This window comes from Stereum hirsutum, assembly GCF_000264905.1.
Source record: "Stereum hirsutum FP-91666 SS1 unplaced genomic scaffold STEHIscaffold_18, whole genome shotgun sequence".
Lineage (NCBI taxonomy): Eukaryota > Fungi > Basidiomycota > Agaricomycetes > Russulales > Stereaceae > Stereum > Stereum hirsutum.
The window spans coordinates 234,868-262,105 of NW_006763148.1; the positions used below are offsets into that span (position 1 = coordinate 234,868).

The 27,238-nt window shown below is 52.1% G+C and overlaps 8 protein-coding genes across 8 annotated transcripts; 4 read left to right on the forward strand and 4 right to left on the reverse strand.

The window, feature by feature from the left end:
• Positions 1-260: 260 nt before the first annotated feature.
• On the reverse strand, positions 261-2,817 carry STEHIDRAFT_86251 (uncharacterized protein). Its single transcript, XM_007309617.1, has 8 exons — positions 2,647-2,817; positions 2,207-2,586; positions 1,672-2,144; positions 1,460-1,608; positions 1,240-1,402; positions 860-1,158; positions 620-788; positions 261-557 (listed from the first exon to the last, which is right to left on the reverse strand). The coding sequence occupies exons 1-8, from the start codon at positions 2,746-2,748 to the stop codon at positions 514-516; spliced, it is 1,779 nt and encodes a 592-aa protein (XP_007309679.1). The 5' UTR covers positions 2,749-2,817; the 3' UTR covers positions 261-513.
• Positions 2,818-8,041: 5,224 nt separating this feature from the next.
• STEHIDRAFT_161997 (uncharacterized protein) lies at positions 8,042-8,659 on the forward strand (the record flags this gene model as incomplete). The annotated part of the gene is made up of 1 exon (XM_007309618.1): positions 8,042-8,659. The coding sequence occupies one exon, from the start codon at positions 8,042-8,044 to the stop codon at positions 8,657-8,659; it is 618 nt and encodes a 205-aa protein (XP_007309680.1).
• Positions 8,660-9,889: 1,230 nt separating this feature from the next.
• Positions 9,890-11,474, reverse strand: STEHIDRAFT_125297 (uncharacterized protein; the record flags this gene model as incomplete). The annotated part of the gene is made up of 3 exons (XM_007309619.1): positions 11,269-11,474; positions 10,860-11,206; positions 9,890-10,809 (listed from the first exon to the last, which is right to left on the reverse strand). A coding segment is annotated over exon 3 (673 nt), but the record flags the coding sequence as incomplete, so codon positions are not given.
• Positions 11,475-12,038: 564 nt separating this feature from the next.
• Positions 12,039-17,494, forward strand: STEHIDRAFT_104353 (Pkinase-domain-containing protein). Its single transcript, XM_007309620.1, has 9 exons — positions 12,039-12,153; positions 12,375-12,445; positions 13,610-14,028; positions 14,122-14,213; positions 14,280-14,434; positions 14,513-14,591; positions 14,675-14,757; positions 14,837-15,438; positions 15,496-17,494. Exons 1-9 carry the CDS (start codon positions 12,046-12,048, stop codon positions 17,073-17,075), a joined length of 3,189 nt encoding a protein of 1,062 aa, XP_007309682.1. The 5' UTR covers positions 12,039-12,045; the 3' UTR covers positions 17,076-17,494.
• Positions 17,495-18,073: 579 nt separating this feature from the next.
• Positions 18,074-19,293, forward strand: STEHIDRAFT_115186 (uncharacterized protein; the record flags this gene model as incomplete). The annotated part of the gene is made up of 4 exons (XM_007309621.1): positions 18,074-18,121; positions 18,399-18,415; positions 18,481-19,011; positions 19,089-19,293. 4 exons carry the CDS (start codon positions 18,074-18,076, stop codon positions 19,291-19,293), a joined length of 801 nt encoding a protein of 266 aa, XP_007309683.1.
• An 806-nt stretch (positions 19,294-20,099) lies between these two features.
• On the reverse strand, positions 20,100-22,385 carry STEHIDRAFT_86258 (HAD hydrolase). The gene is made up of 13 exons (XM_007309622.1): positions 22,284-22,385; positions 22,184-22,230; positions 22,019-22,104; positions 21,942-21,960; positions 21,812-21,880; positions 21,628-21,749; positions 21,514-21,567; positions 21,407-21,455; positions 21,071-21,340; positions 20,815-20,951; positions 20,721-20,734; positions 20,619-20,633; positions 20,100-20,506 (listed from the first exon to the last, which is right to left on the reverse strand). Exons 1-13 carry the CDS (start codon positions 22,375-22,377, stop codon positions 20,334-20,336), a joined length of 1,149 nt encoding a protein of 382 aa, XP_007309684.1. The 5' UTR covers positions 22,378-22,385; the 3' UTR covers positions 20,100-20,333.
• Positions 22,386-23,592: 1,207 nt separating this feature from the next.
• On the forward strand, positions 23,593-25,948 carry STEHIDRAFT_134710 (uncharacterized protein; the record flags this gene model as incomplete). Its single annotated transcript, XM_007309623.1, has 8 exons — positions 23,593-23,715; positions 23,771-24,195; positions 24,314-24,753; positions 24,824-24,972; positions 25,037-25,199; positions 25,297-25,601; positions 25,660-25,828; positions 25,905-25,948. 8 exons carry the CDS (start codon positions 23,593-23,595, stop codon positions 25,946-25,948), a joined length of 1,818 nt encoding a protein of 605 aa, XP_007309685.1.
• Positions 25,949-26,165: 217 nt separating this feature from the next.
• STEHIDRAFT_162002 (uncharacterized protein) lies at positions 26,166-26,963 on the reverse strand (the record flags this gene model as incomplete). The annotated part of the gene is made up of 1 exon (XM_007309624.1): positions 26,166-26,963. One exon carries the CDS (start codon positions 26,961-26,963, stop codon positions 26,166-26,168), a length of 798 nt encoding a protein of 265 aa, XP_007309686.1.
• Between the last annotated feature and the right edge of the window lie 275 nt (positions 26,964-27,238).

Here is a 27,238-nt window from a genome sequence, read left to right on the forward strand (position 1 = left end):
TATGGGAGTGGCTGTGGCCCGTCTCCGTCTTAATCCAGCCATAGAGAAGACGTCTCAACAGACTTGAAGACGATTAGAAACAGTGGTATAGTAACACAAAGACCGTGAGGCAGTCACATCTAGTACGTACATTAACAGACTGAGGATAGTAAGTTGGGGATACAAGTTCTAGCAGAGTACTCGATCTAAGTGGAAGTTCGTCTAAGGTAGAGTACTCAAAGCAGTATGTCAATGGAGATATAAATACATCAGGAGAGCAACGAGAAAGCAGGACGATCAGCGTGTTATTATGAGGACGGTGAGCTTTTGTGAATGAGCTGGGTAGTATAAGTACAACAGTGTGTTATTAGAACAAGCGGGAGAACGAGAGGACCTATCATACAATGGAAGAAAACTGTGTGGCAGCTCATACGTTAAACGTCTCTAAGGGAAGGTGTCGTGGGCCGAATAGGCGCAAAACCAATCGGTGACCGCCCGATGCCTGACAAAGGTGAACGAGTGATATTGGCCAATCTAGACACCAGCGTATGCCTGCTGGACTTTCGTCAACTGGAAGTCTGAAGGAAATCAGAAGTCGTTAGCGACAATGCCATGTGCATAATAGGGATTATACACGTACTCATGAGAGGACAGCATGGGGCGTAAATCGATATCGAGGTGACCAGCCTCTCCACGGCGTTCCTTAACTCAAGTTCTTGTTCAGGTTGAACGACAGGCTGCCCGACGTTGAACGCTCCAAGGGCAGCGATCTCGTCAATGATTACCCTAGCCGCGCTAGACCACACCATCTACAAATATGGATGGATTATCAGCGATTATTCGAAAATAACGGTGAGATGGAGGAAGGCAGAATACTCACCGCCATCAACGGATGCATGCATGAGAAGTCATAAGACCTCGACTCCGCGTTCGCATGAACGATCCCCATCGCCGCACCCAACGACTTCACCCTAGAGTTCTGATTCTGATCCGCAAACGGCCCGTGCAGCTGTATGGTCGCCGCGTGCGCAAGGCAATGGACGATGTGTAACGAGCGAAGCTGGTCGAAGTCGGTCGCGAAGTCGAGATTCGCGAGCGGTGCCAGTTGCGATTTGAAGTCCTCGATGCGTTGGTCGAGGGAGAGGAATTCGGTGTAGAAGCCGTTGACATTGGGAGAGCCTGAGTAATCAGAATGGGACGGGATGAAAACATCAGAGTACGATTCCGGTGGACCGGCGTGAGTATGGTGAGATGATGTACCAGGACGCCAGGAGGCGGATAGTCTTCCTGCTCTTTCAAAAAGGGCCGAAGCTTTACTCGTGAGGGCAAGGATGGATTGGTTTTCCCAAGGCCAGCTTGTGTTGAATCCGCTGAGGAAGATGCGCAGAGTCCCGCTTGTGCGAAGGTTCGGATAGATCTGTCCCTAGCTTACAGTTTCAGTATATCGCTTCCTCACAAAGAGACCTGGAAGTAATCTTACCCTTTCGTATGTTTCCATGTCGAGAGGCCATGGGGTATCGATCTGGGCACCGAGGAGATCGTCGTCGGAGATGATGGTAGGAGAACGGAGGACAACAGCCCAGCTTCTGTCCATCGAGAAGACCGTCCAAAAAGCGTTCAGACGCTCGCCTATGGATGCATGGAATCAGATCAGCTCCATTACTCCTGAACGGCCAAGTCGGAGATGCTTACCTTCTTCGATCTGGTCTAAAGGCTCTGGCAAGATCACACTCGCCGTCTCCAACAGGCCAGTCGTCCTGAGCGGCTGAGCTGACCTGATTTTATGGAGGCCACAGTCGAGGGCCAGCGACGTCGCCTCATCGCACATCTGTTTTCCCTCCAACAATTGCCCAGTGGTGAGAAGGTACAAGGCGAAAAGCACCTTCGCCTGTAGGACCTGTAGAACCTGGTTTGGCGTTAAATTTGAGAGCTGAACGCCGATGAGCGAGCGGACGCGGGTGGCGAGACCGAGCTCGCGGTCCGAATATTCGTGCGTGGTAGAAAGTCGAGACAATGTTGCAGCCCAAAGCCAGACCGTGGATAGGAGCAAGGGGATAGGACGATTTGGATTAGGTGGAATCGAAGGGAGTTGAGCCCCGGCGCGGAAGCGGGGTGCGTACAAGAACCATCCGAGCTGGCTCGAGTGGCGGAAGAACATTTCTAAACTGATACACGTGGTAATTATGGATATATTGCTCAACATGTAAGGTACTATGTCAATGCTCACAATTCTGGTACTAGATCGAGGGTGGGCTCTAGTTCTGAAGGATTGGGGCCGGCCAAAGAATGTAGCGATGGGCCTGTCACACCTTCTGCTTGGACGGACTGAGTCCATGGATCGAACGCGTGCAATGTCCCAGCACCACTACCGGAGTGCGAAGACGTTCGAGAATGGCTAGAGGGTGTCGGTGAGTGAGGGTCATGAAGTATGATAGACGATGCCTCCTCGTCGGGGTTCTCGAGCTCTTGGATGCGAGCCTCAAGGACGGCGATTCGTTCTTCCAATATTTGAGTCCTCGAACGACCTTGTCCATCGGTATACTCGCAGTCGTCGGGCTTACCAGCACGGTTGCATTGGCCACAGACAGGACGCACACCGTCGCATTTCTGTAGAAGAGTATTATATTAGTGTCGATGTAGAGAAGCTAAGTGGGTGCAGGTGCTAACCATCTTACGACGACGGCAGCTGAGACAAGCCTTTCCTCTCTGGAGCGAACCAGCGGAAGATCCAGCAGCGGACGAAGGGCCGGGCTGAGGAGACTGAGCCATGTAGAGATGAGTATATGAAGAAGTATAGGTGTTGAGTGAAGTTAAGATGGATGACTCGATAGGTCAACTAATTTCTCTTTGAGTAGAATGACCCATTCAACCCCGACACCTCTGGTCTTATATAGTCTTTCGCGCCCCTTGCATCACACATCCCGAGCATGACCAGCGCCGACATAGAGGCTGAAGGGAGAAAGGCGCCGCTGATTAACAGAGTTCGAGTCGAGTCGAAACGCAGACGGAGGGGCACAGCGTCCGAAGACGAAAGCTCCAAAGCACTGCGCAAGCGTACCATCCCGAACCGTCGAGACGCATCTGCGAATAAGACTAGTCCAATGGGGCGGCTCAGTGCTCACCGCGTCGCTGACGGACTTCGGCGAGCCTTGTTCATGAGCCGGAGGGCAGATGACAAATGGGGATCCGAGCCAAAGCCACAGGCAAGCCACAGGAAGCACCTCCTGAATGACGCGGATGCGATTTGTGGAGGCCGAGAATCAATTCCTTCATAAGGAAGGTTCTGGGTCCTGAACAAAGCAGATACGACCAACCATGTCACAACGTACTTACAGATCCAACCATACTACTCCAAGCATCATAAAAACATTTAGAAAAGTCCTTCAGCGAAGTATCGCGTCGTTTGCGCGTCGTCCCCAATGGCAGCTCGGGTCGAATCGGAATTTGATCGGGAGGCCTAAAAAGGGAAGTGTCTAAATTTTCCAAAAGGCCTGGGAGCGTCGTTGTACGGGCTGGAACGGCAACTATGGTAGAGAACCAACATCGTTCAATTCGGCGTCGTTGTGAATGAACAAAGGAGAAGATGGAGAATGCGGAGAGTATGTCGGAAAATGTTTGCGGAGCTTGAAAGGTGATTAGATTACAAGCTGCCTTGTAAGGTATCTTTCCCGGCTGGGACCGGTCTGATAAGGGGTACTCCCCGATTAGGCATGCGCGGAGCACGCGCGCTCAGCCACCCGATCCTAAAACACCTCCAAACTCGCCCAAACGAGCACTTGCAATGTCGCTCTATGGCCACAACCTACGAAAGTGACCATTCAACGTATTGTGCACGCTCGCTCAGTCAGGTTGGGGACGACATGGGCATCAACGACGTGGCCCCCCTCCACCTTACGCAGGGCCACGCCGGCACGCCCGACCGCCTGCCCAAGCCCGGCCAGCCCAACGACGCCTAGGCCCACTGCCATCACCGTTCATAAACCGGATCCCGGCGACCTTACAAGCGGCCTTACAAGCGGCCTTCCCAGGGAGTTTTTCCCCCCTTTCAATCATTGCCATGCCGGTCCGGCCTGATATACCTGATATAGCCTTGTAAGTACTTAAAAGGTCCTGGAATATTTTCCGACATAGTGCAGAAGTTCGCGGTTCACCGACGCGCCCCCGACACGACGCGCTTGCGCCGCCGGCCGTTGCCGGACGATCCTGACTCCCACCAAAAGCGTTTACACCGATACCCACACCTAAGTATTGGCATCCACTCTCATTGAAGGTTCACCACGCCAGCCTATCAAATTAGAGCCCACAACCAGTCCGCGACGCTCTCCTCAAATTTTTGAAACCTTCTTCATCTCGCTCTTCCTTCTCCAACTTGTCCTGACTCAGTCCAGCAGTGCTTGGTGATGTACAGCTCACCCATATAAAGGTATTGAGTTGGGGTTGAGTCATCGTCTTCAAGCTGTTCGTTGCTCTGAACTCTCGGTCAACGGTAAGTAATCCCTCAACGCGCTTGGTCAGTTCTTTCTAAGCATATCTACGGTCGCGTGCTGGGAATTTTGGATGGCAGCATGACGACAGTGCCACGAGTCTGGTCGGTATTTCGTCTTCCTAACTTCGAAGTCTTTCGAAACGTTATGTATATCGGGGCAACGATTCGCTCACGCAGAAGCTCTACTTAGAGCACCCGTATTCCTCCGCATACTTTCGTTGCAGAGAAATGATCCTCGATATTCCTGGATATCTTTGTCGTCGTGGGTGGCGCAGCGCAGAGCGTTTACGGTGTCGAACCGGAACGAGCACGCCTAAGGAAGTTATGACGACCACACAATGCAGATCCGCAGATGCCGCTCAATGTCGTACACATAGTACGCTCTGCTCCATCTTTCCGGAAGTTTTTCTGGTCAAACTTGAAGGTATGGCATTCACAATGCGGCATCGGACAAAGGCTACGCCCTGTGTACTGCACGCTATGAAGCAGCCGTTAATATCCGAGCCAAAACACATACCGGAGCGTACGACACAAAATGCACCGGGTTTGGTACGGTCGTTTGGCTTTTTATAGTTCGAGAGCTCATCCTGAACTCATAATTTTGTTGCGTCGGTGGCGAAAGACGGACATGAGCCCAGCATGTAACACTTGGGATACGGCATCGAGCAGTGCGGCATGAAAAAAATCCTCACAGAGATCGAACTGTTCATGCTCAGGTTGTCATGGTTCGATTTTACCGACTCAGACCGGTGTCGTTGAGGTGAGTCTCGCATGCGCACACGACAGAAATCGTAGGCCTTGTGGCGTTTGAGCTCGTGTGCTCGGGACGGGGTTGGCTACAGCACTTATTCTTCGATCGCTAGCGAAGGTGTTAGCCCAGAAGACCATACCCAATTCGTGTTCCCATAGTGGCTTTCAGTGAACATCTAGTTGCCGACGGAACAAGGTCCGTTCTTCAAATGGCCCAAGCTGCAACTTGGCATGATCTGTCAAGGACCGACAGTGCTTTTTCCTAGTCTTTAGGTGGACTCATGTGTTTCCGCCAACATCATTTCGGAACATCAACAGAACTGCATGCTGGCTTGACACTTTGCCGCCTTGCTAGTCCATCTTCTAGAGAACCTTTGTGGCACTCAGGCATGCGATATTAAATGACTGGCGTCTTCCTCATTGTGGACTCAGAGCTCATCCAAACACAGTGAAGGGAAATATTTCAATCTTCATCTATGATTTCTTAATGGAGACAGCCAATTCGTACCATCTATTTGCAGCATTCCACGGGTATAAATATATCTATGCATATAGAGAACTGTGCTCGTCTGCACGGTTCGGACCTTCTCTCCGTTTCTTTTCTCTTCCGGACCCGAGGAACCTGAAAATCCGCCAACCCTTCCCGATGCAAAATAGTTTATTGCTGGAAGGGGTTGCGGGGATGTTGGTGGCGTCTTCGGGACTCGATCGACACTGCCTCCCCCGCGCGTCTTTGGTCCCTTGTCCCTAACTTTATTACAGGTGCACCCGCTCGTGTAGGCCAACGATGAAGTGAATGGATATAACAGACTGACACACTTTTGCCTTCATTACCCGCAACCTACAACGGTTCATCACCTCCCCCGGTTCTAAATATGTGATTTTGGGTCCTAGTGCTTTCTGTGATCCCGTAGCGGTGCATAGTGTTTGGACTAGGGCTGCGTCCCGTGCACATTAACCTCAGCAATCCATTCGACGAATTCTTATTAGACCATGCCCGTACTCTGTTTGAGCTCCATGCTACAACTCTGCGTTTGTTGACTCCTGACTTTGTTCGGACCGTCGTGCTCGACCCACACAATACGCCATGTCGAGTCACTCGAGAACCCGCTGTTTTAAAGTTTTAAATGCGTGTCCACTTCGAGGAAGGACACAGTCATCCTCCAATCAAAAGTATCTGCTATGAGTAATTCTTTCGAAATAATGAGCAGAGGATCTCGCCATCTTGGCATTGACGGGCTATGCATGACGCTGGGTAATCCGCTCTAGGCGCCCTCGGGCTCGTCACGCTTATTCCTCAAGGAGCCGACTCACTCTTTGATCCATGGAGTGAGGCACCCTTGGGCATTGACTCGAATCCTGTGCTGATGGTCTTCTAAGTCATAAGTAGTCTCAATGCGCAAGCTCCGGGTTCCTAACGTTCCTAGTTGCCAATGCTAAGTATTGGCTTTCGCTCCTCCAAAATGACGTGTGGCGCTAGAATGAACGTGGGCCACATTGTGGGCACATTGGCGCTAGAAGTAGAAGAGTATCTCCGTAACTCCGATGAGTCGTCTTCGCTTTTGAAGCTTGACTGGAAGTCCGAGCATTAATTTTTAACTGACCTGAGTCGGAGGCACATTCCTTCCTTCCTTCCTTTCTTCCTGCACAGCCAGATTGTGAGGTCACTAAGTTTAACTAGACCTCGCTCGGTTCGGTCCAGTTTTCGAGCGTCCGAGCGTCCGTCCGTCCGTCACCACGCTTGAGATTGCAGAGTACTTCACGTAGTTGTGCTATCTCCATCGGTCCGTTCGTCCAGTGCCAATGACGTGTCTTTTTAAACTTAGCAGCGAAGATCCACGCGACTCCATTGACCGGGACAGAGCGTGAAAGCGTATGAGAGTGTGAAACCTCCGGACATTGGCAAGTCAGTCCCCAGTCAGACTTTGTTAGAGTATACACAGCATGGGGTACTCGTACATACAAGAAAGGTGTACTGAGACGCGCTGGTCAGTCTGGGGATGATGGATCAACGGTGGGGCATTGATGTACCACCCCGTACTGGCTACCGAGACGTCTCTTCGCGCGCTCGGCAGCGACGAAGTTCTAATGTTCTCACCATGAGCGAAGTTACAAAAACTTCTTGAGTTGATAAGTTATGCGTCAGAGACTCCATATACTTACACCCACAGTCGGCCTGCCGAGGCGTCAAGTCAAGTCCGTAGGCACTGCAGTGCCGAGGTCGAAGTGTAATACTGTAACTTGAAAGAGATATGTGCCTTAATGCTCTAGTGTATATAAGCCAACGAAGTCATCGCTGAGGTGGGTCTTTACCAGCATCTTCTGAGCGCATTTTGTGGGGTTGGAGGGACGAGTCACTTCGCAAGTGGGTGTGGGTACGTGTGGGTCCCAACTGCGGATTCGGAAGTTGAATACATCAATCCGCTCGGCGATCGCCACAGACCCGCCACAGCAAACTGATAAGATAAGATGAAAGTCTATCAGAGGGATCAGGCAATGATCGTCGAGAACGAGAGTGAGTTAGACTTTCTCCGTTGACGACTGTTGACGATGTTCTCCTGGGATTGAACTCTCAAAATGCTATCATAGTCTTCCTGGCTGGTCAGACGACGAATTCAAACATAGCCAGCTCCTCCCAGTAGATAAGTTAGACGAGGCACACGTCCTAGTAGGCGATTCGCTCACCAAGTTCGCTCACATCGTCACCGTCGTCGACTTTCTCTCCTCATCCCACCGTAGAAACACTCACCCGTCAACATTCGGAAAACGAACTCGCAAACTAACCTCACACATACCAAACCTCGTTGCATACCACGAAGTCCGCGAATGCCAACGCCACTTCCCAACCAAGGCCGCTACTCCAACCTCGGACCCCCCAACCTCGACTGGATCTATCCCGACCCCGACTCTCCCCTCCCCATCTCCCTCCTCGTCGTCCCACCTCCCCAACCCCGCCTAATAACCACACCCGCCACATCCTCATTCCATACTTCGAAAGACAACCACTGGGCGCTGTACTGGCCCGTTCACCCACCCACGGCTTGGTCCCAAAGCCGGCGCATCATTCGTCGTATACACGTCCAGCACGACCCAGGACGAGATCATCTAACGTTCTGGGGCCCGTTGACGGTGATCGAAGAGGAGAGCGCGGAGGAAGTGGAGCGGTCGACGAGGATGAGGAGGTTTGAGATGGGGGAGGTGGGGAAGATGGAGAGGGTGCTGTTGGAGGAGATCGCGAGGGAGGTGGATGTGATGGAGCCGGATGGGGAGTGGAATTGTCAGGATTGGGTTAGGGAGGTGTTGAGGAGGGCGGTGGAGAAGGGGGTGCTTGAGGGGGTGGTTTGTGAGAGGGTGTTGAGGGAGGCGGAGGGGGTAATGCCAGCGAAGGAGGGGGATAAGGGTATTGTGGATCCGAGTTATACGAGTGTGTTTTCGGTTGGGTGAAGGACACGGGATGAGTCGCTGGAGTTGTGGCGTGGACGGACAATTTCTGAATGACGGTTTGCAGCTTGGGAACACACTTACAGTAGTAGAATTTGCATCTACTCTCCATACCATTGATTCCGCTTTTTATTATTATTCGCGACGTGTCCTGCGTGATTGTCGACTGACGACCGTGGATGGACGCATACCCAGCGAGAGGACATGATCGAAGGTCTTACTCTGACTGAGGAAGGAGCGACCAGGGCCCTTGACCAATGGCCCCTTGCAATGCTATCCACGATGGCTTGAAGGCATTGTATTAAGTGGCACACAAGGGGGAAAGGCCCCGTTCGATGAGTTACAAACGGTCTCACATTTGACTCACATGCTCGTGTCGTCCTTGTGGGCAGAAAGAGCACGTGAACGATGGATGAGATCGGGATACACACCTTCTACATACGTGCGCAGTCCTATGTGTATCGCACGCAGGACCCGAGAGGGAGAGCGGACATCCATATCCTGCAATAAGCACGGGAAAGGCCTCGAGATCGAGTTGAGAGCAAATGTTTTTGACAGGTGGCATCTTTGTGTGGCGTTCTGTCGGAGCTTGAACCATCTCTTTTTTCAATCACCGACACTGGGCCACTCGGTAAAAGTAGAATTCAAGTCAACCATTTCCTAGAGATACACCCAGGGTTTGATTAGTGATTTTTGTCCATTTGTTTACGCCTCATCATCCTGGTAGCATCGTCTAATCGTGCTCCCTCAGCGTCGCATATTGATCCCGTATATACTGCGCCCATCCTTCTGCAGCACCTGTTCCCGCCACAATACGCGAAAAATCGCACACAACGCGCACGTCAGGCATGAGAAATATCACGAAGTGAATGTCCCGGAATTATGGCGAAGAGACGGCAGATATCATGATTGAAACGAACCGACGGGTCGTCGTCTGCTGATATGTACGTACGTCTCAACGTATGGGTATTAAGGAGAAAGTTCGTACAAAATTGGACCTACATTCTCCACTAGCTTCCATGGACAAGAGTAGAGTCTGTAGCGATCTTCGAGAGCTGCTTCACACTCATTTATGCTCATATTACCGCTGTCTGCACCAAGCAATGAAACTCGCTGATTAGCCAATGGCCATACGAACAGGTGCTACATATCTTGACACAGAATACTGGAATGACATTACATATCAGAAGCAAAAGAGAACAAATGAAACGACGAAGATGTGGTCGCAGGGGTGAAAGTTCGAGTGGGACGACTATTCCAGGATACAACCCCACACCTGCACACGTCCTTCATGGCCGCGACCGAGCTTGACGCCCTCCAACTGGCCTGAAAACCGCTTCACGAGCCCATCAACTACTCCTACGTCAGCTCCGACGACGACCAAGTGCCAGCGACGGCGCGCTCGAGTGCTCGAGTCGACAGTAAGCCACGCCTGCTTGAGCCCCTTCACGGGACTGCTATGCTCCGACGCGATAGTCGCCTGCACGGCGTAGAGGTTGTTGTCGGTATCGCCGAGAATACCGTCGATTCCTTCCCAAATCATCACAGATGGCATCCAGTAAAACGCTTTGGAGGCACCAGTGTGCTTCAGACCGTCCACTGTGCCAGGAACGAGCTCGGCTGATGGGCGCATCTGCATATTTCGATCGTGGTTGAAGATGGTGAGAGGTGGTGCGCCAGCTGTGCTGAGGCGACGATGAACGTCCTTTTCATACTTCCATCCGGCGGCGGTCCGAGTCAGGGAGTGGGAACTGAGGGCGATGAAGAGCTCACGGGATTTCTCGTTGGAGAAGTTGGTGCAATGTTGCGTAAATATTTCATCGAGGAATGTCGTCGGGATAAACCAGATTGCTCGAGATGACGCTGCGATTTTCCCGCTCGGTGTGATTCTACGGTGAGGGCGAACGAAGCCGATGGTGGAAACGAGACTGTCTAGTATACCGTCGCCGACTAACAGCAGACCAACGAGCGACGGATCAGAGCATATTTTGTGGACTGCCTGGTCTGCCTCGGCCTGCAGATTTCTTTCCATGTCTTGGGCTTCCTCGGGACCCTGGACGACGGCACTCGCGATGTCGATGATCGTCCTAATGGATGGTCCCCACTTAGTCACAAGTGGAAATGCGGAGGATGAGACTGAGTGGAGCTCATTCCTGTGCATGGCCTTCGTGAGCAAGGATATCCCAGGGACGAACACTGAGTCAACTTACAGGATCGCGGCGATCTCCAGCACGGTCGGCAACTCTGCGTAGATACGCTCACCCCTCTTTTGCTTCAACCATCCCTTCCATCTCTCGGGTTTCGGCGATGACGCCTGAATGACAATCTTGGCCGAGCTTACAAAATCTGAGCATGGCTGGACAGCATAGGAGTTGCTGTCGGCCAACGCCCAGCACGAACTGAGTCGGGGATCGACTGGACCGCCGAGAGTATGCCGCGAGGCGCCCTCGCCATCGAAGACGAAGTAACGTTCGCCGTCGAATTGGACCGCAGTCGGAAGTTTGTGTTCAAGGCGATACAGAAGAAGGTATATGAGGAACACAGTTTTGCCTAAGAAAGCAAAAAACAGACGTTATCGTTTCGGTTGAAGCGACAATGACTGGCCTGCGAACCAATCCCTGGCTGTCCCGTGACCACGAAAGCGCGTGTCTTTCCAGTGCTCTTCTCGATCAACTCCCGCAGCAAGCGATATTCAGAACGAAGAAGAAGAAAATCCATGATTTCTGTCGTTATACCAAGTGCAATAGCGATGCTTGCAATGTCATTAAGGCAAGTGTAGTCCCAACGATCGGGAATGTCAACAGCGACGCCGTCTGAATCGGGGGGTTCGGTGTCAGAAGGGAGACCGATGTCGGTCTTGAGTATTACGCCGTCGTGGCGAGGCCATTGACGGCCCCAAGCTCGCTGATGGATGCTGTTTAGTGCTGGAGAGGAATTCATCAAGAGGGGTACGCAATTGAAAGCTGTGAAGGCGACTTTTTCTGGAACGGTTGATCTATTTCGTTCTTGTCGAGCAGACCAACGAAAAGAAAAGCAAAGAATAGATGGAGGGATTGAGCCGACAGGACGCGACGACGCGCAGAACTCGTCGATTTTTCGATGGGCCCAATCTCGGTCACGTGCAGCGCGTCACGGTTCGAGTAAGATGTGCCGCGTTCGGGCAATTCCTCTGTTGCTTTGCTCTCTTCCGCCATCTCCCCACTCCATCTTCTCGTCGTCCTCGACATCTCCCCCAACACGACGCTCACGCCTCGGCTATATGCTGCATACGATATCGTAACCCGATACCTCACAGTCGTTCAACCATCCACCAGCCCACCCCATCTCTCTTTATTTGTATCGGAGCTGGAAAACACTCGGATAGAAACAGAAACAGAAGCAAAAGCAGAATGTCGTCGTCGTCGTCAAATTTCTTGGACTTGTACGAGCCGCTCGATATCATTGGCAATGGCTCCTTTGGAATCATCAGAAAAGTACGGCGGAAGTCGGATGGCGTGGTGCGTACAGATCCACTCAGTCTACGCTCATAATCTCTGGTTCTTACATGCAAATCCTGGTGTTGTTGGTGGTTGTGTCTTTCGTGTCTGCGGTGGATCTGACGATGGCTTGTGCTCTGTGGGTGGTCGGCGTTGGCTCTCTATGGTCGTCGTGGTCTCCTTGGGGTGCGGCTGTGGTTGCGGACGCGGTCACGCTTGGTGCGGTCATTGCGGTGGTGTAGATCTTGGCTCGGAAAGAACTCAACTTTGAGAGAATGAGTGAACGAGATAGGAAGCAGATTGTTGCCGAAGTGTACGTGACTTCTCCTCTTTCTATCTCTCTGTGCTCCTCGCATTTTTTTCTTGTCTCTTCGTATTCTCCGTCCTGCTGTGTCACGAGAAAGAAGGCAGCCTTGTTTGCCTCGCGCCGGCATGCATGCTCTTAGACGTTATACATTCATGCTATCTTTGAAGCATGGTCGGAACCATGCATCATGTCCAGCCGCCCTCTGCATCGCGCTTGACCTTCTACGGCGGTGTGTCGGGCGCGCATCATCATCTCGCGGACTCTGCGTCAAACCATGGCATCTGAGAACTCCGCCCACGGGCGCTTACCAAACCCTCCATCTCGCTCGACGTGTTTTAAGAGAGTGACTTTCCAAGTTCCGTATTGCTGCATTGTGTGTGTGCTTTGACGCGCCATGCCCTGTCCAGTTGCTTTTGGCCACATATTTTGCTTCCGTTGTCCGAATACGGCAACTCGCGGATCTTCCTTCCACCCACCTCGTGCTACGAAGTGCTCTTTGCCTCGACGACGACTATGGCAACGACTGGCTGAAGTGCAGACGAAGCCCCTCGGCGAACATAATTGCCATGTCCAATGTCTGTGATTGCCGGGGCCTGGCGAGAACAACTACGGCACACCTGCATCGGGGTTTGAGTTGAGACGCTTTGACAGTGCCACACGGACCTAACCTAAGGATATGGGCTATGGTCCGGCCCTGGATACGACGGCCTTTTCGTCCGTTCGTTGGCTATGCTGTGTGTATGAAATGTGGGAACGGATCCACGAGCCATGATCCATGCATAGGGGGTCGGTTCGTGTTTGTTTCTGAGTGATGCTCGGGTGTTCGGGTGCTCTGGCGATCAGTCGGGCGGTACCGGGTCCTTTCCTTCTTGGTGGTTCTGTGTGGTTCTGTGGCCTGGATGGGTTTCCGATGTGTTGGGTGGGACGTCGAATGAGATGGGGGTTTTCTCGACTATTTTGTTTGTGTTTTTTGTTAGTCAAGTATACATGAAGCTGGACTTTCGGGTCTTTGCGCCGTTAGGTGTAAGGAACGACTGCACAATTTTTCTCTCTTGCGTTGTCTCGTATCCTCGGCCTATTTTTCTCCGCCTCCTACCTCATCACCCCGCATAGCATCCTAGCCATATACCCACGTCCTAACCAATAACCTTTCCACCCTCATTCACGCAGTAACATCCTCAAAGACCTCCACCACGAACACATCGTCCGCTACCATGACCGCCACGTCGACCGCGAAGCTGGCATCCTCTACATCCTCATGGAATACTGCGGCGGCGGCGACCTCTCCACTGTCATCAAGCAGGCGCAGAAACACGGCGTGACGATCCCCGAAGATACGGTGTGGAATTATTTCATGCAGATCGTGTTGGCGCTGCAGCATTGTCATCATCCGAATGGGGGGTCGGGAGGCCCTGGCGCGGGAGGAGGGAGCGCGAGTGCGGTCGGGGGGTTGGGGCAGGGACATGCGAGGAGTTATTCGGATTCGGAGGGGGGAAGTGGGAGTGTTACGCCGACAGGGGGAGGGAGTGGGAGTGGGGGGAAGGAGAAGAGGGTGCAGATTTTGCATAGGGATCTGAAGCCGGATAATGGTGGGTTTCCGTTTCGCTGTGTTTTTTCTTTTTTCGAGAGGTGGGATTGGCGAGGTTTTGATGGGTCGTGCTGATGGTGGTCTTCCCGCGCAGTGTTCCTGGACGAAGCGTATACGGTCAAGCTCGGCGACTTCGGACTCTCGAAAGCGCTCGCGCAGGCCAGTTTTGCGAATACCTACGTTGGCGTAAGCACTTTTCCTCTTCTTACTCTCGGGTAGAGCTCTTTCGCTGACGTATGATGGTGAGGACAGACACCGTATTACATGTCGCCGGAATTGATGCAAGAAAAAGCGTACGACTCCAAGTCGGATATCTGGTCCCTGGGATGCTTGATATACGAACTTTGTGCGCTGAAACCGCCGTTTCACGAGGCAAAGACGCATTCGGAGCTGAGCATGTTCATCCGGTGCGTTCGCCTGTCCAAAATCGGTGTTTTTTCATTGCAAAGTTGGCTCATTAGGACTATTGTGCTGTGGTGTGATAGGAACGGACGAATACCGCCGTTACCGAGAGGGTACAGTCAACAGTTGACGAATGTGATCAAGTGGATGCTGAACCAGAACGTACGTCGTCCCTCGCACCGTCTGTTTGTCCGTGTTCGCACTCATGAAGCTCACGTCCGACATTTTGTCCTTCACACATTCAGCCGGCAATGCGTCCGTCCGCGACACAACTTCTCCAGACCGAGCGAATAGACTTTTCCCTGAAAGTCTTCCGCGCAGAGAAACAGTGCGTTCACACCCTCCACTCCATTCGTCTCCCTCTGCACACTATTATGATCGACTGACGTTGGTTCGACGGTATTAAGGATCCTCATCGCCAAGAACCGTGAAACGGTCTGCATGACGAAAGAGCAAGAACTCCTCGCTCGCGAACGCGCCCTCATCGCCCGTGAATCCCATCAATCCGCCCTCCTCTCCCACCGCGACCAAGAGATCGGCAACCTCCGCTCAAAGATCACCGAGCTCTCCACTCAACTCTCCGCCACCTCCGCGCAACTCGTCTCCACGCAGGCCTCGATCGAGTCGCGGATCCAGGAGGCGATGCAGACGCGGATGCACGAGGTGCTGAACGCGAGGATCCAGGAGGCAATCACGAAGAGGGAGGAGGAGCTGAAGGTACTTGTGATGCGGCGGGAGGAGGAGGTGGCGCAGGCGATGAGGAGGAGGGAGGAGGAGATTATGGATGCGGTGAGGAGGAGGGAGGGAGAGGTGGAGGAGGCGTGGGAAAGGAGGGAGAAGGCTATGAGGGACGAGATGTGGGAGGAGATTAGGGAGGATGTGGAGAAGGATGTGGCTGAGAGGTGGAGGGATGAGTGGGATCGATTGGAGGAGGTTAGGGGGGAGGTGGAGAAAATGAGGGAGGAGGTGGATGAAAGGATCAAGAAGGCAGAAGAGGGGGTAAAGAAAGGTTAGTTCTTCCTTTCGTTGTTTTCATTCTTGCCCGACTGACTGGTGGTTCATATAGGCAAGAAAGAGAAAACACCGTTGGAAGAAGTCAAGAACATTCTCGCGCCATTAGCACAACTCACGAAGGACACCTCACACTCGCATCCTCATCCTCATCCACCACTCGCACCCTCATCCGCCTACCAAGCCACCCCTGCGCGACCCGCCTCCACCTCCTCCGCCACAGCACGTGATCGCCGCCCTTTCGAGACCCCACTAAACCGTGCGGCCGGGCCCTCCCGCGCCTCCAAACACGGTCAACCCGCAGTGCCCGCCTCCGCCATGAAAGGCGTCATCCTCACCTCAACGGGCGAAGCCCTCTCCACACCCACTCCATCCGATTTCGCGAAATTCTTCGTGGAGTCGCCGGTCGTCGGCCACGGTGGACTTGGCTTCTCGAAGATATTCGATTTCGAGAAGAGGTTGGTCGAGGCGAGGGAGGAGGCGGACAGTGAGGAGGATGAGCTGGAGGAGCTGGATGAGGGGGTGACGGTGACTATTCCTGCGAGCGGAAGTGGTGGGAGTGCGAGTGCGAGTGCGAGGATGGCGAGTAGTAAGAGTTCGAGTGGGAAGAGCTCGAGTGTGAGTACGAAGGTGGATAGCAGGCCGCCGAGCAGTCCTTCGAAGGGTAGAGAGAGGGAGCGGGATAGAGACAGGGACAGGGATAGAGAGCGAGATACTGGGTCGAGTGCGAGGGAGAAGACGAGGGCGATCTCGGCTTCTGCGTCATCTGCGTCGACTACGACTTCGAGCTCATCGAGGGTGAAGACCAGGAGTCAGAGTCAGAGTCAGAGCCAGGCCTCGGCTGCACGCGAGAGGGAGAGGGAGAGGGAGCAGCGGGAGAGAGAACGCGAGAGGGAGCGGGAGCGGGAGAAGGAGAAGGAGCGGGAGCGAGAACAACGAGAGAAAGAAAAGGAAGAGCAGGAGAGGGAGAGAGAGCGCGAGAAGGACAGGTCGGAGAACAAGACGATCCCAGCGACGAGGTTGAGGAGGCCGTCGATTAGGGTAGGGGGGAGGCCGAGCCTAGGCAATAGCACGGAGAACCCTGGTCTTACCTCCGCCAGCAGTGCCCACACCGCCTCGTCATCTTCCGCGGCATCATCATCCTCAAGTTCGCATACGCAGACAATGTCAAGTACGCATGCTAACGGACGCCCACAAGCGAGTCGGTCAGCTTCGACACCTGCGTCGCCACCGAAGTACGACTTGAACGACGAAGCAAACCTTCCCTCACCCTTCCTGAAGAAAATCGACCGCGAGAAGTTTGCGCCCACATCACAATCTTCATCGTCTGCCTCCTCCGCTATATCATCCTCCGCTGCCACCGCTTCCTCCGCCGTATCGAGTGTCAGCGCCACCGGTGCACTTCCCAAGAAAAGACCAAGTGCGGGCAATATGTTGAGGGCTGTTGCTGCGGCCAACAGCGCGAAAACGACTTCTGCAAACGGTATCGTAAAGAGCTCGAGTGTGGGGACGATTGGCTCCAGAAATAATGAGCCAACATCTAGTCGGCCAGCACCGACGAGTACACGTAGTGGACCGGTGGAAACGAGGTTAAGCAGGGCGAGAGCGCAGGCTGCGGGTGTTATGGGCTCGTAGTTGTGGGAGTATACTTGCTGCTGGACTCTTTACGTTTGGCCTTTTTCTTTTCTTTTCTTTTCTTTGTCTGTGGTCTGTCACTTTCGTTCCGATTTATAGGTATGGCTCTCCTGCCTTCTCTTCATCTGCCTTTCCCTTCTTTTTACAGTTATCTCGTCTCATTTCTCGCTCTATCAGTCTCGTTGCCTCTTTTGGATGACTTTAGGTTCTATGATCATGACGCCTTCCAAGCCACCATTTTTTTTTTCTTTCATGTCGAATCCCAGTCTCAATCACATTGCCTCTTGACTCCGCAGACTCTGCCCGGTGCATACTTCAGTGACTCTTCATACCAGCCCGTTCATGATACACATGTGCATATTTTTTCTACCGTATCCTTCATCGATTTATCCCATTGACATCGTCACCATAGCCATCCCCAATTGCAATATTCCCCTGGATTGACATATCTTCGCACTCGTTACTCATGGTAAATACTTTATGATCGGTGGTATCCCTTGTTCTCAAGCACGAAGCTCGGCCTCATCACACTCTACACACTCGGTCTCTTACCATCCACCCACGCGATACACCTTTCAATGGATTGCTCGCTTCTGGTCAATATAATGGTTCTCGAAATCCAACATGGATCAGTGTTCTTTTTGCGATTATCGTTGACTGAATGATCGCACAAGACTTGATTGATCTCTTGAGAGCGTCTCACTTGTGAAGTCCATGTCTGCGGAACGCTACGCCACGTTTGCGCCACATCCCTGACACAAACCGACACGGAGCGTGATTCCGAGTCGGCATAAGCCGAAGTTGCTTTGTTTGATTCCCACGGAACTGCCCTATAAAAGGTCGTCCTCAGTGTCAGTTAGCAATCACCTCTCTCTCTCTACCTGACCCTCTTCTCTTCGCTGTGAACAGCATCTATCTTTCCTAGAGGTTAACATCATTTACATTGTTTCAGTCCGTTGCATCATCTCTTCCATCGGACTTCACGACATCGATTCTTGATGGATCGACTCGGAGTGACCTCGACTAGTCTCGACGAGGAGGAGAATGTACGCTCGCTCCCGAAATCGCTCATCAGGCATGATTGGGCCATACCGGCCACACTGTGTACAAGCTGTATGACATCAAGAGATCAATTAGAACAAGGACAAACCATGATGCTTTGTTCTAGGGTACTCCTTTTTCACTTGGCGACACACATGTTCCAGCCATCTGCTAACAATAGTCCTGTTATATAGTGCAAGGGTCCGTGGTATTGCTCCAGAAAAGTGTGTCAATCTTTCATTCTTTTTCGTCGAAAATTAATGTGCGACTGTCCGCGCGCAGTGTCAGGCGAAACATTGGTGTGTCGCCAAAGCTTCATATTCCCGCGTACCAGAGTAGTCTAACCGTCGTATTCCTCCACTAGGCGTACGCACAAGCCGGAATGTCACAAGGTCGAAGGTTCAGGGTTCTGTCAACATATCGAAACTCTTTTGAGTGATCCATATGTCCGTCAATACCTTGAAATATACGCTATCCTCGCGTTTGATTTGCTCGAAGACGAGGACTTACCCATCGACTCTCCTATCCTGATGCGCGTCGACCTCGCTATCGAACCGTCTGACATCCGGCAATTTCTCGCCATTATGGAGTCGAAGCTTGATTCTTCGAAGAAGATAGAAGGAATGCTACAGGTCAATGAGATCGTGAAAATCACGGAAGATAGCGTCTTGTCTCAAAGAGCAATGCACAGTTGGCGTGAAAGCGTTGCGAAACAGCGGGAGGGCACTCGCTTATTTCTGTTCGATTTTGCGCGAAGCGGATACTCCTATTCTCAGACCTATTGCCTACCTCTCTCGGAAAATGCTTTCGATCTTGCCGGCCTAGATCTTTACGACATCATCTCCACGGTCGACGGTGACTGTGAGGTGCCTATTAACGAGCCTAATACTATCGAGTACGTTTTGTTCATGCACGGGCCACCCTTGACATGTCCGTACCGATACTCATCCAAATGTACCTCCGTCTCTGCAGAATAATGAACAGGACAATCCGAGCAGATAAGGACAATCGGTTCAAGTTGCGAACGGAACTGACCCCGGCTGACATGCAGGCGATACGTGGGCTCATGGACAGCACAAACAAGTCCCCCGCCGTAGAGATGCTCAGGACAAAGATCTGCAGGGAGAGGATATACTGGCCCGTTGTTGCCCTCCTGTCTTCTACTCCATCCGTGTAGTCGCTGGCCTTTCTCATTTTTTTCAGACCTCGCGCTCCTTCTCTCTCGGTAGCGCTTTTGATTACGCCAAGAACATACGTCCTCACAATGTCTAGAATTCAGAATGATGTGTGTATACGTTCTCCGAAGTATGTACATGTATGCCAGCCCGTCCCGTCGTTGTACTCCAGTACCATGCTACCAATATCAAAATTGCTATCCGACCAAAAAGTCCTCGTTTTTAACCCATCTAGTACAAAAGTACGCACTTGAAGACTCAACATTCGTACATGTAGGTTATTTTATTGCCAGTAGCCAGATGTGACGAATATTATATTCGAATAGAGAGTCAGAGATTACGCGCATGTGAGCTGAGATGCTTTCAGGTAGACCTTTTCCTGCATCACAAGTTCTCCCAGATAATCACCCTTGTAGTTCAAGCCTCATCACACGAAGATGGTCCCAGCTCCGTCAAAGTTCTGTAGTTTAGAAGATGAGTGAAGAGCCAATGATCGAAGCGAGCATGATAAAGTATGTGGTGAGGAGTCGCACAATTTCACACCGACGACGTTGTCCTGGGACCAGTTTTCATCCAAGTTGTCCATCACAGTTTTGTCGTATAGATTTATATTCGCTGAAAGAAAGAAAACAGAAGCTGGACATGACGAAACACAACATGGATGCGGTGAGAGGCCTTGCCAGGAGCGGCGACCGTTCGGAGGGCATGGCTCAGCAAGGTTACTGATAGTTAGCATGACTGTCGTCTGTCCACAGCATTTGCTCACATAAAAAGACGTCAAGTGAAGCACTTCTCTATGATATTGGCACATGTTCTAAGGTTGTTGTGGTATTTCCCCTCATGTTTGATCCATTGGTGAACCCATCACTCTCAATCTATCGGATATTCGACATGGCGTTTCGACTCAGATCAGCAAGTCCGCCCATCCTTCCTTATATACCCAGACATCCAGGCCCTCCAGTCAAGTAAACACTTGAATCGCCAATCCACAAATCCATCACTCGCCAGCCGTCGTCATTCTTACCACCACCGATCAATCGCTCTAACTCCCACCCCTCACCCTTTTCACTTCCGTCTTGATCGCCCAATCCACCGCCTCTCCGACGTCCTCAGCGATATATGTGGGTTCGTGTGTAGGTGGGCCTTGCTCGGGGTCGTAGACGCCTGTGCGAACGAGGACAGATGACCAGTTGGCTGCGTTGGCGCCTGCTATGTCTATTTCGTTTGGAGAGGATTGTCGGGCAGGGTCAGTGCGAGTGAGAAAGCTTACAAGAAGAGAGGGAGGAGGGAGAGGGAAGAAAAAGAAAGGTGGAACATGGGAGCATACCTGATTCGGGGTTGTCTGTGTCCGTTAAGACGGAATGGGAGAAAACCGCAGTGCAGTTAAGTCAGCTATGTTGGATAGTGTGTGAGAATATCGCATACATACCTCCAATCATGTACCTAAACCATTTCGAACCGTATGTTAGCGCATCAAGGAGGTACTTCGTAGTACCATGGGTAGGGCAAGACAACAGACGTACACATTCGGAAGCGTCTCGATCTTCTCTCCAGTCAGCGTCAATATTCTCTCCTTTAGTACTACCTCTCCAAACTTATACGTCGCCTCTGTAGGCTTTCCGTATTGCTCCACATGAGGATATGTCGATCCCGTCAACGCCTGAGTGTATAACGCAAAGCCATAGCACAGTCAGTCCACAGGCTCAATCATCATTCACGCCGACCGAGAAGGAGCGCAGTGCGGTCGGAGTCGGAGAACGAAGAAAGCACGAAACATACCTTGAACACAGCCTGAAACGCCTCCTTGAACGCCCCCTGCCCCAACCTCGGTCGCTCAAACTCGGCCCTCCAAAGCAAATCGGGATTACAGAATACCATCTTCACGGGTTCCATACCCTTTTCGACCTGGTGTTGTGGAAGGATGTAAGGAGCACCGATGAGGCCGTTGGAGAGGATGATGTCGATGGAGAGTTGGATGTCGAGGGCCCAGTTTCGCGGGTCGTGGAATATGAAGATTCGACGGAGGGGAGTGGTCGAGAAGTCGGTTTGCTGTGAGAGGAATGAAGGGTTTAAGAGGGTTGGGATGGTAAGAGAAGAACAACGGCAAGGACGTACGATTGTGGAGGCGAGCTCTTCGGACGTGAGGTCGTAGAATGGCCAAACGCTATATGTTGCGGTCTTCAATACAATGCGATCGAACACAGCAGATACGAATTTCCCACCTCGGTTGCCAGGCCTTAACATCCAACGGAGTATACACCTTCTTGAATCCATAGCTATCATCGCGAACTACCTTCAACCCGCTATTACCTATCACATGAAGGAGAGACACATACCTTTGAGCAACTTTCCTCACAGTATCACGTTTCCCTCCAAGAACCATAACAGGTTCGTCCAGATAGTCTTTACCTAGTAACTTCAGGACCGTATGGGATTGAATAAACTGAGTGGGCGGAATCTGACCAGGATATATGGAACACGTCGGCAAAGTGACAGATAGAACATAGGAGCTAAACGCACCTCATATCCCAGCTTCTCAGTGAGTTTCCGACATCTATCTTCTTCACTCTGTCCACCTCCGTTCGTCATCTATATGTACGCCGCATGAGCGTCCCGTACAGCTCATACTTATCCAGATGTCATGCCTCACCAGAATGTAGGGGATCTTTCTTACCATATCATCAGCCTCATATTGATACCAACAGACCAGCAAGGGTTGGAACGCACATTCCCCAAGGATTATCACCTTCCAGTCTCTCCAGTGCCCGTTTCGCAGAAGGAATAACTGACGAGCCGCGTAGGAGGACACCATCCTGAAAAACATCACCCAGAATTTGAGTGTCATCTCCCCAAAGGTTCGATAAGAGGATGTAAAGTTATATCGATACTTACTATGTCAAAGCAAAATGCTAGAGGCGGATGCCTAGGTTTTGATGCATCTAAACAGAGCAAAGAAGTAAGGATAGGCAGACGATGTAATTATCTTACTTACTAGTGATTGAACGCCTAGTGTTTGGTCCAACAAGCCGCTGAAGTCTCAAACGTTGAGCAGAGGTATTTCCTGGACATCGTAACGTCGATAACATCTCGTCTTCCCCAGAGGATGTGGTTGAGAGGAGCCTGACCACTGTGGCGTCGCTACGCTGGATGCCACATGCTGACTCAGCAGAGCCTTGCTCGCCGTCGGTGTGGCGCTGTCGACGCATCCTGTTCTCAACCGCCACTCTTTGAAGGCGGTCCCTTGACCTCACCACATATCCATACAATCAAGTCTTCACTATCGTTCTCGATACCTGTCTGAAAGCTTTATTTGTGAACTCGCAGCTTATAGCCTCTACGTGTCCAATCAAGTCTCGATGGCTCCCAGTGGGAATCACCAGGCCTAGCACGATGCTGGCCAGAGGTTGATCGACCGGCACAAGAACTATCTTCCGAATTCTTGAAAGCCGAATGGCGAGAGCTATAATTGCTAGAAGATGGTAGTGGACGATAATAATAGGCTATCGCGGCAGAGTCGAGTGGGGTACGTCGGAACCATGGTTTATGACATTTTACTGCAGGTGATACTTCACCTTCCTGAGACCCGTTGAGCAGTAACTTACTTACCTTTGTTCACGTCTCATTTGCGTTTCATGATAAAAGTTCGCACTTAGAACCCCGGAATCGTCCGGGTTGCGGTCATTGCGAGTTGAACTCTAGGAGTACACTCATTTTCGGTGTCTACGCGCATTCAGACATACTGCATCCAAGCTTCACAGCGAGTCTGACTTATCTCGTGAAGGCATACATGTAATTCTTTGCTCAGTCAGCAACAGCACTGCTTTGTCGGTGTGTGCGCTCCGACCGAGTTTGGCAACTCCAACAAAACCTCTGCTGAGTACACTGGGTATCGATTACCCCTTCGAGACAGATCTTCATCATCAACGATGAACTAGAACCGGCTCCGTGGCTCGGGAAGGAACTGTTCTGACGATGTTCTTCCTTACGATAGGTAAGCGTCAAGTGTCCGTTACAGTCAGGTCTCTGACTATGATTGACAGTCTATGAGACTGGGACGCTTCAATGCGGAAGCATTCATGGGTAACACGGGCAGTATCGAAGGCAAGGAGTGCATTAACTTGGAGTCAACGCCTTGCATCGACGTCTCGACATTTTGGAATAGGCTGTGAGTTTACTCAGCTTGACAGTGCGATGAATGGGTCGGACGGCATCCAGCTCTATATAAATGTGCAGGTAAGGGTACTCCAGTCGCAAACATCTTGTGAAGACATACCTGTTCACCTTCATCCTACATTTCGTCGATGTCTCAACCTACAGAATCAGGTGTCCCACGTAGGGTGCCGCCGTCACGTCGCAAGGTCGAAAACCCTGCTCCTCCTCTAGACAGGGGCAAAGCATGTCTCACCTGCCGGCGTCGTAAGATGGTGGGCGAGCTTTTCCTATTCCGACCTGCGGAGCACTGACATGCTACTTATTCAGAGAGGTGATGGGGCCCGCCCAGTGTGCGGCCAATGTAGCCGCGCCGGCAAACCATCGGATTGCGAATACCTCAACGCTGAAGGCCGATCCCGCACAATAATCCTAGAAGAGAGGATCGCCGCGCTTGAACACCGAATCCGTGAATTCGAAGACCCCGAAGCCGTGTCCGCCTCAGAGATCCTGCTACACGACCCTCTCCAAGGTGTTCCCGTCCCACCTTCACCTTCCATGTCCGCCCATTCCAGCAGCCTCTCCCATAGCTCGACTGCGTCAATCGAGCCTGCTCCGTTGCTCGATCACTCCGCTTTCGATACTTGGTTTTCAAGCGGGGAACAACGGGCATCGTGGAATGTGCCGTTGCATCTTCCAGCGTCTCAGCCGGGGACTTCGAACGTGGGGCCGCGGGATGAGCAGGGACCGGTGCTGTATGTTGCTGTTACCACTGATACACCGGTGTCTCATGTTGGGGGTCCATCACTGATTCCTCTTCACTGTATCCCTCTCTATATCCTCTGGTATGCAACTGTTTTTCGCGCACAGCAGTCAGCTTGGCTGGTTTCTCCACACAGACCGATTCCACAGCGCTGCTGCCCTCCCAGCGAACCATCAGGGCCGACCTATCCCTCTCTTGATATCCACCGTTTGCCTTTGGGTCGTCGCTCTCTCGACCACTGAATCTACCGATAGCGCCTCTAATCAGGAGCGGGCCCTCGTGGCACGGACCCGCTCTTTACTCGGCGCCGATCTATCGAAGATCACCCCACAACAGATCATACAATTCATCCAGGCCAAGGTTTTATTCGCGACCTATCTTTTCCATATGGGTGAGCTCCGCGAAGGTCGACACCATTGCAGCTCAGCAGCGACGATGGTCGTGGCCTGCGGTCTGCACAAGATTCGGTCGAACCATCCGCTACGCTTGGATGACCCCTTGGATACCACGGTCATCACACTCCCTGAGCCTATAGACTCGGTCGAGGAAGGTACGTTACGCTTGATTCGTAATCCCTATACCTTTATATATGTCTTCCAGCACGCTAATCTGGGCGATAGGCGAGCGCCTGGATGCCTTCTGGACAGTTTTCACGATGGATAGGGCTTGGGCGGTTGTCCTCCACTCGCCCACCATCATCTCGGACGATGACCACGTCGGCGCTCAGGTAGATTCACCGTGGCCTTTGGACATGGAGAGCTACGAGAATGTGAGCCCCCCGTGCCATTCGCACCTTGTTAACAATAGTACGGTCTGTTGACGCTGGCAGACAGGGACAGATATATCCTAATCTTCGCACGAGCGGTACGCTCCGCATCTTCCTCAATGGCTTTAACACGAGCTGGCCTTGGGAGAATCAGTCTACTCTTGCACTTCTGAGTAAAGCGTCTGCTTTATTTGAGCGTGCTTCGCGTCTCTCGAACTCTTGGAGACCTGGTGCGCATTCTGCTCCTCTCCTCTCTTCCTTTCGTCATTGGTCTGATACTTTTGGCGGCCCCCTCTTTACTCGTACCCGCCTCCTCATGCGCACCAGACTCGCCAAACGCCACCGCCTTCTACGCAGAGTTCCTCGCCCTAGACCAACGTATCGACGACTTCAAGACCCAACTCTTCCCACTCGCAGTCACAGCCGCAGCCGCCGACATCCTCTCCGAAAACCTGCGCATGCACCACCTTGTCCATTCTCTCGTCCACTCCGCCACAATCCAACTTCACCTACCGTTCTCAGCCCACTCTGAGGCCTCGAGGGCGAAGTGTTTGAGTGCGGCAATGGGAATCGTAGACGCTAATGTGGAGGCGAGGATGGGCGGTTTGCCTGCTGTGCACCCGTTGCTGGCGGTGAGTCTGGTTTCTTTTCCTGCCAACAAGATGCTTAACAGTCGTCATGGCGCATCAGATGATATGGTCGGGCGTGTGTCGTGTGTTCATTGACAAACTTGCGTCACTGCCAGCGCTGGCAGCTAGTTCATCCTTCGCTGTATCGGACGGAGGACTGGAGCTCGGGGCAGCAGTCGAGAAGATCATTGCCACTATGACAGTTTTCGCCGTGTCTTGTCCCCTGATGAGTACGTTCTCTTCTCTATACTATATGATTGGTGGGAATGGTAGTCTATAAAGCTCACTGCTGGTCTTCGTTTGTAGATATACAGCTCGCTAAGGTACAACAGGCCTACGGAGCGATTTGAAGGTTGATGAACGTATATCTTCAGAATTATTTCCTGCACCATGACCGAGCGCAAGTGTAACATCTTCTGTGACTCTGAGAATGTATCGTGCCATGTATGACGAACTACCGAATTTGACTCGTGTGGGGCTTCGAATACCTGTATCGCACTATGCATTTTGCGGCTCTTTTGGCTAACATTACATCAAATAGACTTCTTCACTCATACTCGCAGTTAACTATCCCTCCAGAAACGCTCTTGGAATCGCCTCTAAGACCGTCTGAGGCTCCACGTCGTATGTGACCTCCCCTTCCCATTCATCGCCTTGACCAGCCTCAAGCGCTCCCTCTTCCTCCGCCCCTTCGTCATCCTCCCATGGCACAGCCTGTCCAAACGGGTTTCCTCCCTGCATGACGACCGGTATCTGGACCGCACAATTGTCGAACTCCCACTCTGAGACGGTGACTGTCGTCGTCGACCTCGAAGGAACCCCGGCGTTCTCGTACACTCTCGCCATCCTGGCCATCCAGTCAGGGTGTGTTCGTGCCATCGCCTCTCCGAGGATTTGGCCAATGTCATACAGGGCGAGTCGTCGTGCGGGTCTTCCGGAGTCAGGGCAAATAATTCTAGTTGATGGTGAAGTGGGGACCACGGCATACGGGGGAATAAGCGGGAGATCGACCTCATCTTCGGAGTCGTCTTCGAGCTCTGTTTCGGCCTCTACCAGATCTAATCGATCTTCATTAAGTGAGACGGAGGGCTCATTGTGGTCACAGGCAGTGCTATAGGTAGTGTTCGAATGGCCGACATCGGTTTGTTCGATTGCACTGCTGGACGCCAGGATATCCACTTGCGCATTTGTTGCAAGACGATTGGCCAGGCAAGAACCATGATTTTGGGTTCCTTGTGGATGCAAAGTGGCCTCGAAGTCCTGAGGAGTATTCGATGTTGATAATGCCGGGGCAGAATGAACACGACGAAGACGAGAAGCCCGACGAAGAGCACGAAGAGCGGTTCGCAGTGGGTTACTGAGCATTCTTCCTCTGTGAAGGGTTTGGGTTTGATAGAGGCGAGTGTACTGCCGAAAGAACTGCGATGAGCGGGACTGGCACGGCGAGAGGTTGTGAGGTCCTGGGACGTCCTTGGGCCGTCACCGCCTGCTCTTATATACCTTCGATGCCGTTACTTGGATCTCGGCTAATAAAGGGTCGTGCCAAACTGTTTCAGTTGCCTCATTGTTCGAGAAAACACCAACTTTCAAGGCCTCGACCTATTCAGGAAGCGTCAACGGTTGGATTTTGTTCATCAGCT